The 17,372-nt window shown below is 41.5% G+C and overlaps 1 protein-coding gene across 8 annotated transcripts in view; it reads left to right on the top strand.

Moving 5' to 3' along the window:
• FANCM (FA complementation group M) overlaps nucleotides 1-17,372 on the top strand; it is a 71,887-nt gene that overhangs the window by 21,611 nt on the left and 32,904 nt on the right. For 5 of the 8 annotated variants that reach the window (XR_012629008.1, XR_012629009.1, XM_074869269.1 and 2 more), the window contains exons 5-11: nucleotides 4,396-4,527; nucleotides 5,315-5,447; nucleotides 7,320-7,448; nucleotides 7,965-8,066; nucleotides 12,983-13,179; nucleotides 13,853-14,059; nucleotides 16,954-17,188. Coding sequence is in view for 6 of the 8 variants with exons in the window: in XM_074869269.1 (XP_074725370.1) it covers nucleotides 4,396-4,527; nucleotides 5,315-5,447; nucleotides 7,320-7,448; nucleotides 7,965-8,066; nucleotides 12,983-13,179; nucleotides 13,853-14,059; nucleotides 16,954-17,188 (1,135 nt within the window). In the remaining 2 variants the exon portion in view is untranslated. The remainder of the gene's footprint in view (nucleotides 1-4,395; nucleotides 4,528-5,314; nucleotides 5,448-7,319; nucleotides 7,449-7,964; nucleotides 8,067-12,982; nucleotides 13,180-13,852; nucleotides 14,060-16,953; nucleotides 17,189-17,372) is intronic. The other 3 variants (XM_074869270.1, XM_074869271.1, XM_074869273.1) reach the window with 3 other exon arrangements.

Here is a 17,372-nt window from a genome sequence, read left to right as displayed (position 1 = left end):
GCACTTTTCTCCCTTTTGTTTAGAGTTTGTTTGTCTTTGTTGTGACTCTGAAGTTTTACAGGGAAAATAACTAAACCGAGTGCTAGTCACAGCTCCAAATGCCTTTCTCAGGTGCCTTCTCTGTTGTAAAACCACATTTTTGTTTCTATTAATAATTGTCCTCCTTCTCTTCTTTGATGTACTATACTGTGAATTGAGAGGCTTCATCAAATGTTATCATAAACTGTTCTCACTCTGTACATAAACTTTATGTACCCTGTGCTGGAGAAGTTTCTCCACGGTGAGTGAAGGATATCCGTGAGCTGCCAAGCTCATTCTCGGGGGGCTGGCTGGCTCCCTGACCGCCCCTGGGCTCCGCGACCCCAGGCTCTTTCTTCTTCGGTGGGGTCCCGAGACTCTCTCACTCAACCTGAAGTTAGGGTTGGCAGAGACTAAATGTGGTTTGCTCTTGGGACTTCCTCCTGGCAGTCACTTTGAGGACTATTAGGCTCTTGCACTGACGCTTCTGCAGGCAGCAGAAACCCAAACCTTTCTAGTCGCAGCACTACAACAGAGCAGTGAATGCTCTAGATCCTCGACCAGCTCCCCAGAGCTGCAGAAGGCCTTGGATGGTTTCATGCCTTCCTGCAGAGTCGGTTTGCTCTCCCCCAGCACAATGTGATCACAACTTTATTGTGAAGACTGGTGAGAAATACACCTTCTGAGCTGACTTTGCAGCTGGGGATGGCAGGGGCAGAGCCTGGAAGAAGTCTTCCCTTTCCCTTTCTTGTCTTCCTTCCCTCCCTTTGTTGAAAATGTGACAACCTGGAGCAGAGAGCAGGAGCAGTGTGATGTCCACGTGGCACACGGCCACACCAAGAGCGTGGAGCTGCTTGTGTCACTTCCCCACCCTGGGTTTGAGCGGGCCCTGGTTAAGGCAGACCAGTGTGTCGGTGGGGCCTCTCAGTGTTCCCGCACAGCTTTTACTGTGCCAAGAGAAAACAGATAAATAGCAGTTTTTGGTGAGGTGTAGCTGAAACGGTAACAGTTCTTTGCTTGTACTCCACGTGGTAGCCCTCAGCTAATGTTGTAGCTCCAAAAGCAGGTCCTAAGCTCATCTCGGGTACGAGCTTTGAAAAATCAGCATGATTTGCTGTGGGAGACACCTCTTTCAGCAAAAACCTTTATGTTCTTGGCAAGTTCAGTGCAGTATGGGATAGCTTTACCAGTTCTCTTTTATAAATTGGTAGTAAATCCATCCATTTCTTGAACTCAAATTTATTGATCTAGAAAAAGCCATCAGTCCTAGTAAGCAATTAATTTAAACTAATTCTACAGTTCTGTTTTTTAAATGGGTAACATAACACTTAAATGTTTTGGGAAGATTGATAAGACTTCCCAGAAGTATTATCTTTTTAATTAAAAATACAGGTATGGAGGCAAGATAAATGTAATAACTCTGAGTAGTTTTTGTTTCTGTATCTCTTCTAAGTAGGTTATGTTTACCATTCCTTATTACTTTTGAAGCTACAGGTGACTGGATCCTGCTGTCTTTCATAATAGTCTTCCTTGGTTTGTTTTGCAGAAGATGATTAAATCAGACAGGGGTGTACATCGAGCAAACAGTGACAATATAATTTTCTTACATGTTATAAACTAGGTCAAGGGATTAAACATAAAAGTACATGTAATGGAAATTCCTTTTTAAAAAAGGCTATGCAACAAGTATAGGAAATAATAAACCAGTGCTGAAATATTATACTTTCATGGGCATTACTTTTTAATGGAAACATTAATTTATTTTCTAGAGAAACATATTTGTGTTCAGAGGTTGCCTCCATTTCCACTTCCTGAGACATAGTTTAAGCTTGATCTTCAGCATTTCAAGTGTCCTCATGTCCAACTGTTTAGGGTTTGATGGGAAGGGAAAGTGCTGTTTCAGTGGTATCCCATTAAAATAAACAGCACTGAGATATTCCTTGCATGGTCAATATTTCTATTTTTTTAAATACTTTTTTTTATAAGCTGGCACAGATGGTTCCATCTCCGTCCTTTGTCAGATACAGGCTAGACTTAAAAACAACATAACAATAGCAAACTGCTAAAAGACAAAGTTTTGAATTTTAAACTCCTAACTGAACCAAATACAAGGAATTAATTTCTTGTGCTTTTAGACTTCTGAGTGGTTTGGTGAATGTTTCTGATTGTATTTTAAGAAATGATCATTTGATTTCCTGTCTTTTTTTTTTTTTTCTTTCCTCCAGAAATTCATAGCAATTGGTGTTTGCTTGTTGTTAGTGGTTTCTTTGGTCTAATTAATCCCTTAGTCTTAATCAGAAAGCATGTTTCAGGGAGGAGTCTCTTGGCTGGGCTTTGGGTAGCCTGGGGAGCTGTGCCAGGCCATGACCTGGGCTCCCTGTAGGTACAGGGAAGCCTGAAGATGGGGCTCGGAGGCGCCCGGGGGCTTTTGGGCGCAGCTGATCTGACACGGATCCCCCAGGAGACGGGCAGCCGGCAGGGCTCCCCAGCACCCTCCTGCCCGCGGAGCTGCTCCCGTGGGCATCGCCCGCTGCCCTCCAGCCGGGAGCGGAGGAGCCCAGCTGGCTGCCTCTGAGCAAAAGCAACAAGCTGCCCCAGACCTGCTACCCTGGTCTGAAGGCCCGGAGGAGGGAAGAGGAGCAACCGAAGTTGCACCAAAGCATTCAGAGTTTGGGCTTCGTTTCTATTATTTCTCAGCAGCCTTTATCTGTTATAATCAGCTTACCCTACTGACTCCAGCTATCTGTTCGCAGGCCCACAGTGGGCAGTGTGGAAAGTCCCCAGCACGTTGTTTCCCCAGTTTGGCTGGTGCTTTCACAAGTTTTCCTTCACCCTCTGAAATTCTCATTGTGTTTTTGATTCTTTGGGGGTTTAATGCTGCTGTAGTTGATGATGGCAATTATTCCCACCCCTTTTCTCAGGATTTGGCACATGGTGCCACACAGGCACTGTCCACAGAGTAAGAAGCTAAAGGAATACCAAGCTATAAAAATAATCAAGCAGAGAGAAGTTAAACTGAGCTGCCACTGCACTGAGAGGGTACGAGTAGAGTGTGGTTGTTAATAATATTTGTGCTTCCTAACAGGTTCTGAAAACCCAGTGTACACTGAATGGGTGAAGAGGACAAACAGAGTGTCGTTACTTAGTGTGCAAACATGCATTGCACTTTTACAGCTGACTTTCTTCTGTTAGGGCATTTTGCCTTCCCAAGCTGAAGGCATACTTAGATCAGTGGTGTTTGCGGCCTGAAAGTCAGACCTCGTTTTGTTGGTTCAGCTGGACTTGGTTTTCAGCGGGCTGAAAGAACAGCAAAAAAGGGATTAGGTACTACTTGTGCTGTAGCTGCCTCGGCACGAGAAAACTTGGGAAACACTGTGCATGTGTAAGCAGCTATCGGGGGCTATATGTCAACCAAAGTCAGGACTGCCTTTGGAGAAGCTTGTTACCGTGCACCAAGGTGGTTCTGGTGCCACTAGCCAAGTGGGCCAACAGATTGTAAGTAATTTTTGTAAACCAAATCTGATTACTCCAATTATTACAGAGTTAGCGCTCATGCAAAACTAAGTCTATGAAAAAAAAAAAACCCTGACCACCTAAGGCTGAGAAACAAAGAGGAAAAACAGGATTAAGATGAATTAGTGCAGGTCAGTTCCCTTGTTTCACCGATGTGGAAAGCAGGTACATGTGATGTATAAAAAGAAATGTTTTTTTGGCGTGGCTTCCGAAGGAAATGGGGCACGCGGCTGTGCCGGGCCCATCTGGCAAGCACTCGTTCCTCTCCGACCCCCATCCCTTCCACACACAGCTCTCTGACCCCATGGCTAGTCCTCCACCTGCGGTAATTTAAACTCCTCAGAGATGAATACAGGTTTTCCTGAGACTGAAATGCCGTTGAAGTCAGGGTTAGCAGTAAGAGAGGCAGCTGCAGCGTGAGTTTGGTAGCTGGTTACCCGTCCCGTTCCGTTTCCTCCCTGCTCGGTCAGTACTCATGCGATCACAAAAGCACGGTGTGTGTTTCCCCTTCTCAGTCATTTGATGGATACGGGGTTCTCTTGGGGGCAGGAGGGTGTTTGTCTGTAGGACGGAGGGCACAAATCCTTATGCGTTCTACTGGTCTTAGAAAAAATTGTGTAAATTAGCCTAGAAACACCCTGATAATGGAGAACCTCACAGTGAGGCAGAGCACCAGGTTGTCATCTGGTACAGTAACAAGTTATTCAGAAATCAGTACTGTGTGTTTTGAAAAAGTCAGTGTTTCAATAAAATAAATGAGCTGCTTGTGTTCTGCTGTGTAAGATCTGTAAAAATAAAACTGCTTCTAAGGACTAAATACACATACCTTCATATCTTCTGTATGTTTCTGTGTTTTGTTTGCAGGTGCTAGAAACATTTGCTGGACGCCTGATTAAAATAGGAGTTTTAGCAAGGCGGGATATTCCCAGCCTTACGAAGTACCAGATAATTCTAGCAAGGGATCAGTATAGAAAAAACCCTTCTGCACAAAATGCGGTAAATGTCTATTTATTTCACGTTATTAAATTAGTGAACAAATAGTAATGCTCCGTAGCGTACAAAGTTTCCTGATACATTTGAAGTTAGGTTTCCTTTGTAACATTCTGATTTTAGCCCTGGAATAAAATATGCCTACTTGTTCCACGTTTCTTGATGCTAATATGGGAAAGTTAAGGAAAAGATGAATGACTCTGTTTCCAAACTGAAATTGAGAACTTAGATTGTGATTACTGACTGCCAAGTTTACACTTTCCCCTCAAAATGACATTACAGCTCCTATTTGTCTGTAAATTGTCATGGAGTGTTCACATTTTGCAAACTTAGAAAAGAATATTACCAAGAAGAAAAAAAAAAAAAAAAAGACGGTGTACCTTAAAAAGTACATTGGGAAATACACTTCACAGGAGGCAAGCCAGCTTCCCAGACTTAGATTTTGTAGCCTGGGTAGACATGCCAGAAAACTCCTGTTTTGCCAAATAGTGATGGATGGTTCAGCTGTCAGGTTTTGAGTGTTGCTGCATCGAAAGTAATGAGCTAATCTGGGAAGACAATACAGGTATTTTGGAGGTGGTTTCGGAGGTGGAAAAAGATTGCCTTCATTGATCATTGGGAACTGTGTAACCTGTTTCCTGAAGGTTTTGACGGGCGGGCTACTCGCTGTGCATTAGTTTGTGCTTTGGCTCTGTTTCTCAGATGTCAATCTTGTTTTTGTCAGAAGAATTGCAGCATGATTCCTGCTGCTTATCGACTTCCTAATGTAACGATGGCTGTTTTGTTTCCACAGGGAATACATCAAGGCATAATTGAAGGAGATTTTGCACTTTCTATCAGTTTATATCATGGTTATGAGCTGCTGCTGCAAATGGGAGTACGGTCATTATTTATCTACCTTTGTGGAATTATGGATGGATCAAAAGGTGATGTGTCTTCAGAAACATCCTTCCTTTTGTCTCCACTCCTTCTCATTTAATTTACATCATCTGTTTGGCTGGTTTTGCACAAAACACCTTATATAATGGGTAGCTTGCAGATATAATCGGTATTTTGTTCCCTTTCGTCCCTACTGGAAGTATGTTAGCACAGTGTTAAAGATAGTGTGTATTTGGGAAAGCAAAGGTGTTTATATGGCAGCAGTTCTGAAAAAAATAAAGCACAAACAGAACTCAGAGTAAGTGGCAGCTATATCTCTGGAGAGACAGAGAATAACCAACAAACAATTTAAACTGAGAAACTGTTTGGTCTTGTAAAGCAATTCCTCTCCTGTAGCAGAACTCCTGTATGCATGAATTTCAAGCATCTTTGCCAGAAGATTACAGATTTAGACACATCACATGAGAATTTCTGTCCCATTTGTGTGACATCTTCCATGCTCACTGAGCAAAATATAAAGTTGTTACTGTCCTTCTCTGCACCTCTTCTCATTTTCTGAAATGAGATGTTAAGAACTGTGCATGCTACTCCAGATGCAGATACAGCACGAATTCATACAATGACGCAACAATATTTTCTGTTCTGGCCTCAGTTTATTTTCCTAATTCTATCTCTGACTATTGTGAGTCTTTTCCAACTCTCCACGGTCATTTTTAGACCTGTTGGGTTGTCATTGCTACCTTCAAGATCTGGTTTGGTACTGACATCTTTTTTTGAGGGGACAAAGTTCAACATGGCAATGTCAGTCCAACTGCAAGGTTTTTTTTTTAAAACACTGAATGTGGGAGGGGAAGGTTCCAGCCGTCCAGAGCACCCCACAGTGTGGCTCTCAGGTTTCTGGCTTCATTTTGGTTTACAGTTCACTCTGTAACTGTGCAGTAATTTATAGAAGCTACTTCGCTTACAGCGCTGCTTCGTTAAAAGACACTGCTTTGTCCTGCCTCTGAACCAAAAGCGTGCAATGCTTATTTCATATTATAGAATATCTATAGGATATATTTTTATAGTATGCATGTGCTAAGAATTTTATGCTTTTGACATTTTTACAATTTATTACTTTCATATGGGCAGATTTTTACATTTCTGATGGTGTAGTGCTGCTGTTAGACCTTGGCACTGGAGAGCATTTCATGTATTTCCTAGTTTCTCAGATTCCTTAAATTCCTGTCTACTACTGAAAGAATACTGGTGGGAAATAGTTCCAATAAATAGGTCTGCTCTACCAGTGCTCTGGTGAGTTTGGGTTCTGGTTTGAACAGAACAAAATTCTTTTCAACATTGGCATGAAGTCATTGATGAAACTTCTTAATTTTAGCTTTTAGTTTTAAGTTCCCTTCTCTTTTTCAGCAGCATTTCATAGAATCACAGAATCACAGGCTGGTTTGGGTTGGAAGGGACCTTAAAGCCCATCCAGTCCCACCCCCCTGCCCTGGGCAGAGACACCTTCCACTAGCCCAGGTTGCGCAAAGCCCCGTCCAACCTGGCCTTGAACCCTTCCAGGGAGGGGGCAGCCACAGCTTCTCTGGGCAACTTGTGCCAGGGCCTCACCACCCTCATCATTTCTGCATTGGATGGCTTTTCTAGTGGTAAAAGGGTGACATAAAACTTTTTAGTTTACTCGCAGGACCAGACTTCTGTCTATAGATATGTTTTTCATGTTTAAATTCTGTAACGGCACCTTCCCTGAAGAAATATTGATGCCAAACAATGTTTATTACATTTTCTAAAGCTTTTAGCTCTTGAAAGTTCTTTCAGCTCTTGGAAGGAGATTGCTACTTCTGAGAAAGCTTGTGTTTTGGATAGCAAAAATTATATTCTCTCTGGAGATTAATACTAAGGTATTTCAACTTTTTACAAAGGGTTAATCCGTACGAAGAATGAACTTGGTCGTAATGAGGACTTCATGAAGCTGTATCAGCAGCTTAGAGACATGTTTTCAGACACATCTCTGGCTTCAGTGAATGGGAGTGTTTACAAGAGTAAAACAGGTCAGTATTTCCCTTTTAGGCGTAGAAAATGTACTTTCTGTTTAAATGAAACAGTAGACACCTCTACATAGTTTGTAGATGTGGGAAGCTACTCGTTATGATACACTCAGCTAGTATTCTTTATTCCAAATTGTTTTCCCCAGGCTCTTACCTAACTACCTATCTATCTGCTCTCAGTGGTTTTAGCAACCTTCAAACAAGTTTTCTATGTTTGAAGTTTTTAATTTAATTTAAAACGAAAGGTTAAAATATTACTGTTTGACTGTATATCTTTTAGAGTGTGACCGTAACAAAAGTAACAGCGCTTTCTCAAGAACTGAGTTTAACAAATGTGCTTCTGTAAGTAGCTTCCTAATTTGTTTAGGTGACTGCAATTAGAACTAGCGTCAGGAATTTGTGTGTCTGACTCAGGGAATTATAACGGGAGGAAATTAATTTCTCTAAACCCTCATATGTGTTGCAGGTTTACTTACATCTTTAAAATTACATCTTTAAATTGCTTTATTTAATTTTCAGCGTTAGAAAATAAAAAGGAATTTATCTATAGCCATCCAAAATTAAGGAAATTGGAGGAAATCGTAATAGAACACTTCAAATCCTGGAAAAAGCGATGTTCTGGTAAGCGTCAACAACTCAAAAGAAAAAGTATCCGTTTAACCTGTGGATGAAAACAAGTAATACCCTATTGTTTGATTTCCTAATTTGTTCAAGTGCTTCTTTATTGTTTTGTATGTTTGTGTATCTTATGGAAAAGTCTTCTTTAAGACAACTATACCATAACATTTCTTTAAGAAAAAACATTCTGTACGTTATCATTATTAATTTGATATAAACTCTTCTAACAGCTTAATAAAACAGTGATAGTAAAATCATTCCTAGTGCTACTGTGTCTTATGATTTTCATAGTCACAGACTTTGTTCTGGAAACCATCTCTCAGGGCAGTGCTACCATTACCTCCTGCATGGTTAGATGCAACACATTTATGGAGCTTACGGATATAAGTTCTGATATCCAGGCTGTTGCCAAGGATGACAAACTCTGAGGCATCCATTTGAAGTTTAAAAACCTTCAATTAAATCCATCTGTGTCTCATTCTTTTTCATCTTGACTGAAAGGGAGAACAAAAATGTGTCATACAGCAGCATGAGATTATGAAGCAAAGTATTCTGAATCCTTTGGATGTTTTAGGAAGTTTCAGCTTCTTGATCCAGTTGTTGCTTTTGGAATGCTGACATCAGTAGCAATTTTTTTTGAAACTGCTTCACTTTTTTCCTTGTCTGTTTGGATCTGTGTGCTCTATGAAGTTCTGATAATTTTGGACCTGCCCTTCCGTTTTGTTTTGGGGGTTTGTTTGCATTTTTTTTCTATCTTAGATGCTTGATTCTCAGAATACACTTTAAATGACTGCTTTCTGGTAAGCAACTTTAAGTTTCCTCATTTCTGTTTTTGTTAGCTTATAATATGTCCAAATGAATTTAATCAAATTACCTTCTTTTTTTTTTTTTCCCCCTTTCCATTCATACTTCTTTCTGTCCTCACTGCCTCCCTCCATGCCTCTGTCTTGCTTCCTGTAACAACATCTCTAAACTGTTGCCTTTTGTTTTCAAACTCTGTATTCTGTACTGAAGTTATTTTAACTAAGTTTAATATTCCTCCATCTTCTTTTGAGAGCATCGATTTTGCCATCATATGAATCCCGTCAGATATGTTTTTCCTTGCAGTGTTGGTTAGACAATGTCTCTTACTGTCACTAACAGGTAATAAAGATACAAATGCTCTGGCTTGCATCTGTGCGCATGAGTACCCATGAATCATAGAATAGTCACAGAATGGTTTGGGTTGGAAGAGACCTTAAAGATCATCTAATTCCACCCCCCTGCCATGGGCAGGGACACCTTCCGCTAGCCCAGGTTGCCCAAAGCCCTGTCCAGCCTGGCCTTGAACCTTTCCAGGGAGGAGGCATCTACCACCTCTCTGGGCAACCTGCTCCAGTGTTTCACCAGTCTCATCATGAAGAATTTCTTCCTTGTATCTAATCTAAATCTGCCCTCTTTCAGTTTAAAACCGTTCCCCCTCATCCTATCCCTACCCCCCTGACAAAGAGTCCCTCCCCACCTTTCCTAGCTGTCAGTCTTTACTGTTACAAATCCAAAATTGCAGTAACTGTGCAGGAAGAAATGCACCATCTTTTATAGCGTGAGTGGTGAGCTGTGGTAGTGTATCCGGTTGTATCTCGAGCTGGGTATGTTACGTTTTCTTCTGTCCTTCCTCGCTCCTGATCCCTGTAACCTCCTTTATCCTCGTAACTCAGGTGCAGGGCAAGGCCTTGGGGAATATGAAGCAGTGTCTCAGTGTGCTGAACAGTTCTCTAGATGCCTGTAGTTAAAGTGAGTACAACCAACCAGTCCTGGAATCTTTGTGTATGAAGCAAGGCCAGAAAGCGCTTTACAGTTCAGTCTGATCACAGAGCTGGAGGCATTCTAGTACCTCAGGGAACGGAGGAAGGTCCAGCCTGTGTCTCCTGAGCTTGTGCACCTCCAACCCCAGTGCACTGGGCACTTGACAGAAACACTGAGACAATGTGAATTTGTTGATTTGCCTTATTATTCACTGTGTCATAGCTATCTCTGAGGATACCTTTTGAGCAGTAAACCTGTATTTCTACCCCTACTCCCTGTTTCTTGCAAGTAAACTCTAAATTCACACGTACACAAGTTACTACACCCTCAACTCTGGGTTTGGACTCTGACTGGATAGAGTACACCCCAGTGTCCTGAGTTCTCCCTCCTCCAGACAAGAATTTGTCATGAGTGTCAATAAAAACTTGAGTACTTATTAAGATTCCAAACTTAATTGCATGTATCTTTCTTCATTAGAAGACTCTGAAATAAAAGCCTAAATCATTACGTGAGCAGTGGAAAATACATTCTGCATTTTTTTCAGGAGCTCATGCAAGTGTGTGGTATCTCTAGGGGAAAAAAGCCAGAAGCAAACAAAACCCCTGAACTTAACTCTGCTCTCTTCCAATTGTGCATTACTGAATGATTCTGAATCATAATTTACTGTGTCCACGGCTGTGTAATTTTTAAAGTGAATAACTACTTCTGCAAAGCATTTTCCCTGAAAAGCCCTACATTAGAGACAGACAAGGGGAGCGTTATTAACCTCAGGAGCAGCACTAGCTCTTTTTCCTCCATTTGGAGTGAAACCTCTCCTGTGAGAACTGGTGGGAGTCGTGCTGAGCAGCCTGTGCAAACTCTGAACCGTTTCTAACTAGTGACCAACCAGGTGAAGTCTAAGCTTCCTGACCACGTAGCTACAGCCCCTGCTGTGTGAGAGGCTCTTACCAGTGATTGAGGTCAGGGCGAGATAACGTTCTGGCCGGCCCTTAAGAAATGTTGGCTCAGCGTGATGAGCTCCTCCGGGCCAGTCTTCCATACCTGGATTGCTTCTCTGATTGATTGTGGGCTGCTGATGTCTTGAATGTTCTAACTCTGGTTTTGGATAAGGTCAAGGAGGTAATGGCAGCAGCGTCACGTTTTTTACAATACAGGGACAGATTCTTTATTGCTGTTCAAGTCATGAGAACGTGCTAAAAATAGATACAGAATAATGTTGTTCAGAATAAAGTTAGCGGAGGAGAATAATATGAACTCAGGTAAGTAAGATTTCTCCAGCCTGCACCTCTTCTGGAATATATATAGCTTGTCAGTCTGCGCAGGGTGGAAGATTACGTAGAACACATTATGTCAGTGTGGCAACTGTCTAGTTTCTAGCTAAAAATACTGAATCGTAGTCACCGTTTCATTTCTAGGCCTTCGCTGGGGACTGGTTTCTGTACTTGACAGATGACCTCCCGTATCACCTGCAATTTCCTGACATGCTGCAGTAGAATATCATAGAATAATTTGGAGTAGTTGGAAGGGACCCCTGGAGATCCTCTTGTCTAAGCTCCTTGGTTGTCAGCCTCGAGAGTGAAATTTGTTTGACCAGAGAGGTACCTGTGAATTCAAGGCTCATCTTAAAAAGAAATGGGGAAAATGGTTAGCTTCAGCTTCTCCTTTTTGGCTGAAGCTGCTGAGAGCATTTCTGCACGTAGATATGCATGACTGAAAACTAAACCAGGATTTCTGGTAGTTGATCAGAAAGAAATATATACTTATCTGTTACATGTGATGCTTTAACTTCAAAAAACAGCTTGATACTGGGATTACAGGCATAGCATGAAACTGGTGTCCGTTCTCCGTGTGTTCGGGGAAACATCTTTTTGCACATTTAGTCTTGAGAATTTTAATTCCTTGTCTAACCTTTCTTTTAATGAGATAAAGGTGTTTTGCGGAGAGTTGTGTAAAAGAGGAGATCTTCAACCCCTTTGATTTCATCTGAGGGCTATGGCTGGGTAGCGCATGCCAGCTGTGCCAGTTTTGGTAATTCATTATATCTCTTTAGAGAGTCTCTTTTTAACAGACTGGGTTTTTACTTCGTAGCACACAGTAACGGGCATGTTGGTTTAGTATTTGGACAGGATAAAGACTGTTCAAGACTTGGGTGTTGCTTAGGTAGCTTTGGCTTGTGCTCATGAAGGCAGATACCCTTAAATGTTTAAAAAAAAAAAAAAAAGTAAAAAAAAAAAAGTTGAGTAACTGGAAAAATGTGTGATGGTATAATGTAAGAAATGTGGTTTTGGTCAAAGGCACCTTGCTAAGAAACCGTGTAGCAATGGAATTATTTTTCCCTTTTCTTTGAAAAGTTATCTTTGGTACTAAAACAAGAGATATAATCAGTTATGACGACAGATCATTTAGAAGCAACAGATTATGGTATTAATTTTTCACATTTCTGCTGTTGTAAGGATCCTAAGCTGTGGAACTGGAGATGAGTTTCTGTGGTAGATCATAGAAAGCTGATACACATCTCTTACTCCACCGTGCTGTATCCTAGACGAATGGTAACAGGTTTTTACCACTATATATTGCCAACCTCACCTGACTGGGCATTTAAGTAGCAGATTTAGAAGTCACATTGTAGCCTCTTTGGAAAAAAGCATCTGAAACTTTATTTCAAGAGACTTGCCATCAAACCTGAGCTTTGATGGTACCTCAGATATAAGACATTCTCACCATGGTTGGTGTAAATTCTCCAAAATTAGAATATTGCTTTGATGTCAAAGAGGAATTGTTTGAGCAGGTGTATCTCAGAGCATTTTCTGGGAGGTTGGTCTAATTGTCAGTTTTCTCTACTGCTTGGGTTTTTTTCATTTATTTACTTAGATTTTTAAAAATTAATTAATAAATTAAATTATTTTTATTAATTTATATTTTATAATTTGTATAAATTAATAAATAAATTAATAAAAATAATACATTAAATTTATTTTAAAGGAAATTTCTTTGAAAAAATCAAAATGGAGTATACTTGGACAAAATCTTCCCACAAAGTGAGATGAGAGCTGTGAGTGTGTAGCTTGTGGGATGGACCTCTCCTTACTTTTTTATTGGCAATAAAAGTGCTTTTCTGGCTTTTTAAAATTGAGCAGATCAAGTCACGACTGGAAGCACATCTGTGGATGCTGCGGATACCAGAGTGATGGTCTTCTCGTCGTTTCGAGATAGTGTGCAAGAAATTGCAGAAATGCTTTCCCGGCTCAGTCCAGTTGTTAGAGTAATGACGTTTGTTGGCCACTCCGCAGGAAAGAGCACGAAAGGCTTCACACAAAAGGAACAACTTGAGGTAAAGACAAGATATGACTTGTATTAGGAAACAGTGATAAAGAGTATCAGTTGTGTAAATAACAACGTGAGTACTGATACAGGTTGCATGGCAGTGACTGAGCTTTAAAGTGCCATCATTAAATTCCTATGTAATTCAATTGCTTTCAAAGTGTCCAAAATTATACTCACTGAACAGAATGTATAAGTAGAAATATTTTATATATTTCCATTATATTGACAACTTCTAACTTTTACATATTTGAAAATCTGTGGAAATACTTAAATACTTCCTTAGGGTTTTTTTTTTCCTGGTAGTTAGAAAACATAAGATATATCCTTAAATGTTGATCTAACAAAGTTTTTTTAAAAAAAACCCAAACAAACAACAAAACTATTTAAATTTGGGAAGATCAATTTTTGAAGAATGCCATGGTTGGAGCCAGAATAAGGTGTGATTTTTATTATTTCCCCCCTCCCCCCTTTATTTTAGAATTGAAGGGTTGATATGTCAGTGTTGATAACATTAGTGCATGGTATTTGATCATAAGGTAATAGTTGAGAAATTCAGAAAGACTAAGTTTTGTAGTTTTAAAATACAAATTAATTTTTTCAACTTCTGTCTGAACCTAGAACTGCAAAGGCTATATAAGGTCCCTCTGGCTAACCTGTTACACCTAACTTTGTTTATTCAGGTGGTGAAACGCTTTCGTGAAGGTGGCTATAACACTCTGGTCTCTACCTGCGTCGGGGAGGAAGGCTTAGACATTGGGGAAGTTGATCTCATCATCTGCTTCGACGCCCAGAAAAGTCCAATTCGCCTTGTGCAGAGGATGGGCCGAACGGGGCGCAGGCGGCAGGGCCGGATCGTGGTCATCCTCGCCGAAGGGCGGGAGGAACGGGTGAGCGTGGAACTTTCTTCTTGCTGGGAGGACAAAGTGACTTGTTTAGTCTGTTCCAGGAGGTTGTACACCGTGTGTTAAAAATCAGCAATCCTGAGCGCCCCGACAGCATCTAAACTGTTCCTGCTGGAAAGTGTAACAGCCCACGATAGTCTACAAATATATATGCTGTCTCAGTGTGAAGGGCTTCAAGCCTTTGTTCTCAGTAACACTTATTTTGTAAATGATAAACTGGAACTGGGAAAATACAGGGGTTTTGCTAAGGATACAGAACAACGTGTGGAAGGAAGAGGGATGGGGCTCTGAGGGCCGGAGGACTGGAAGCGACTCTCGGCACTGCTGACGACACGGTGCTTTCAGACAAGTGCTTAGCGGTGGCAGGCTCGCGTCTGAGGTCTGAAGGGATCAGCTTAAGTGGAAATCTACTTTTGCTAAATTCCTGAACCTTAGCGCTCCACTCAGAGTATAATTAATTGTCTCTGAGTGCAGGCTGCCCCTTGGGAAACTAATGTACCCGTGGAAGAGTTGTGAGTTGTGTGGGGGCAGAACCAGCGCCCTGCCCCGCTTCGTCCTGCAGCCACCCCACTGCGAGGGCTGCTCCAGGCCCCTGGGTTTAGGTGGCAGGAGGCAAGGCCGTCCCCATTGGCGTCACTCGTGGGTGAGGTGGGCTGCGGAGTGATAGCAACCCGCATCTACAGTTTCATCCTGCACACCCCATTGAGACATGAGCCATTTTTCGGGTGCACCTCACTGGTCTGGCTGAACACTGATGCTGTTCTTTGTTGGTTTTGTTTACTTGAGAGGTTGGTTTTGAGTTGAGTCAGGTTTCATGACAGGGAAGTCTGAGATCTGGGTAAGCTCATTGTAAACCCAAAATTTTAGAGTTTTGCTGTTATTTCATTTATTCCAGTCAATGTTGTGCCTCTGGTTTAAATTTGTAGGTAGCAGGGATTTAATTCTAAATGAGCGTCCCAAGAATCCTGCCTGTGGAAAAAAAGCTGCTTTGAAGGGATGCGAGTTAATTATAAAAGTGAATGGTATTTGTAAATAGGTATTTTTCCATGCTGCACATGAAGACTGTTTACTACTGAAAGCTCCGCTCTGTAATGGGATATTAAAATGATCCCTTAAATTCCTTGAAGTTAAGCAGTTGGATTACTGGGTTCTTCAGATTTTCTTAGAAATCTTTGAGGCAGAACCTTCCCCTCAGGTAGGATAGTAATTTTATATATATATATTTTTTTTTTGTTTTGAGATCATGAAATAACTTTAATTGCTGAACAATATTGGCTTTGCTTGTTTTTGATTGAGTCTCCTTCCAGATCTGTTAATGTACAGATTCTTCCCCATCACATAACTTGCAGCTAAGTAATTAATGGTCTCATGTTAATTTGTGGGAATTTGTTTGCTTGGAGTTTATTTAAAATCAAACCACTTCAAGTCAGTTATACAGCTTCTGAAGAAATTTTATTGGGAAAAATCGTTATGCGGAGGTCTGGAAGTTTGGGGTTGGACAGGAATTTCTGTGACAGAAGTGTTTGTGGCCTTGCTCGGCCCTTTCCCGGCCGCGGAGCTGTCCCTGCGCCGGGCATGCGCCTGCACCCTGCTGCTGCCCTGGGTTCCCTGGGCGTTCGCTTTACCAATTTTCCACCTTTCTGGCTCGGCCGTGTGCCGAGATGCGCGGTGTTTTGATCTGGGTTTTCTAACCTCTTGTGACAGCTCAGCTGCATGTGCATTGGCCTGGAAGGGAGCCGATAGCTGTGGATTTGACCCCGTACAGAGAAGGGCACAGGGGAGCTCACAGCTTCTTGGGCTCCTGTCAGGCCAAGCTGACACTCTGTGGCACAGAGGAGAAGGAAACGTTCTGAGTAACAGCAAAGTAACAGTTCTGTTAAGCAATTAATTTGGTAATACAATTTTTGTTTCCATAAAAAGACTTTTTTGCCTATTCTAGGATGCAGATGTTTAGTGGAATGCCTGAATTTATTAGAGCTAGCTGTTAACCTCTTCCAGTTTTATTCAGAGAGAATCTTTCTGTGTCTGTCTGCCCCAGTCCTGGCTTCCAAAGATCATCTCTCTAAAGGCCTAGCTGCCAGACTGCGAGCGCTTAGCCTGCCTCGCCGGGCACGCCGGCCCCATCCCTGACCTGTCACAGGCACTGGGAGAAGAGGATTAGGGCAAGAAGTACTTGGAGGAGGGGGAGTTTCGGGGGGGGGACGACCAGTTTCTTTCCTTAGTTGATTCATCTTTGATCTTGGTTTCTCTGTTGCACAAGAAAAGTGGAATGTAATTAAAAGGACTTGGAGCATGTATGACATTAACAAATAATCTTATGCCTCTTTTTTGCTTGACCTCCTTTCTTTGTTTTGATGTAATCTAATTTACATCATCCCCGAATCCATTGCAGATTGTAAATGCCCCCAGGCAAGGGCTGGGTTTCTTTTTCTCTCCAGTGCTGTGCCTGCTTCTGATCTATTTACAGAGTGTGAAAAGCTGTACAGTGTTTTGTGTTGTTTGTAACTGAAGAACAATCACTGTTCTTTGGTACCTCCTTGCTTTTTGTTACATTGGCTTTGAATGTTTTCCCCTCCCTGCTTTGGTTACCGTAGTGTGGAGCATACTGCCAGTCTTGATCTTGCAGTTGGAGAACTTGAGCAAGCACTTAGGTTGACCTAACTGATGATAGTCACAGAAGAGGGAATATGGTTGGCTCTCAGGGCATCATATTTTGTTTTAGTTGTATTTAGGGGAAAAAAAAAGAAAAAAAGAAAACCAACATCTTGATGATGGAACACAAAATAATGAGAAACCCCACAGATACTCAGGTGTCTTTTTACTTTTGATCAAGTCCTAAAAACCAATCCAACAACATACGATTTGTCTTCTCTTTACAGACTTACAATCAAAGCCAGTGTAACAAAAGGAGCATCCACAAAGCTATTTCAGGAAACAAAACGCTTCGTTTCTACCAGCATAGCCCACGTATGATTCCAGAAGGCATAAACCCAAAGTTGCATAAAATGTTTATTACTGCTGAAAAATATGAACCAAGCAAATCAAGAATGCTTTCCAAAGAGAGAAGATCTGGTTCCCTCCAGCGCAAATCTGCTCTCTTTTCCTGTGTCACTGGTAAGAGGATTATGGTGTTTCTCTAAGCACTGCATAAGCTGCTATCTCATGTTGTTAGATTACAGCATATCAAAACTGTGTGCTCACACGAGTTTTGGGTCTCTAGCAAAGGTGTAATTTCTGTCCGCTGTAGCTTTTCTGCAGGGATACTGTGCTGACTGCTGCTTTGATTCGTCATCCTTTA

Source organism: Strix uralensis, chromosome 4 (genome assembly GCF_047716275.1).
Source record: "Strix uralensis isolate ZFMK-TIS-50842 chromosome 4, bStrUra1, whole genome shotgun sequence".
NCBI classification, from domain to species: domain Eukaryota; kingdom Metazoa; phylum Chordata; class Aves; order Strigiformes; family Strigidae; genus Strix; species Strix uralensis.
The sequence above is the reverse complement of the archived record's forward strand: the minus strand, read 5'-3'. Positions and strand labels throughout refer to the sequence as shown.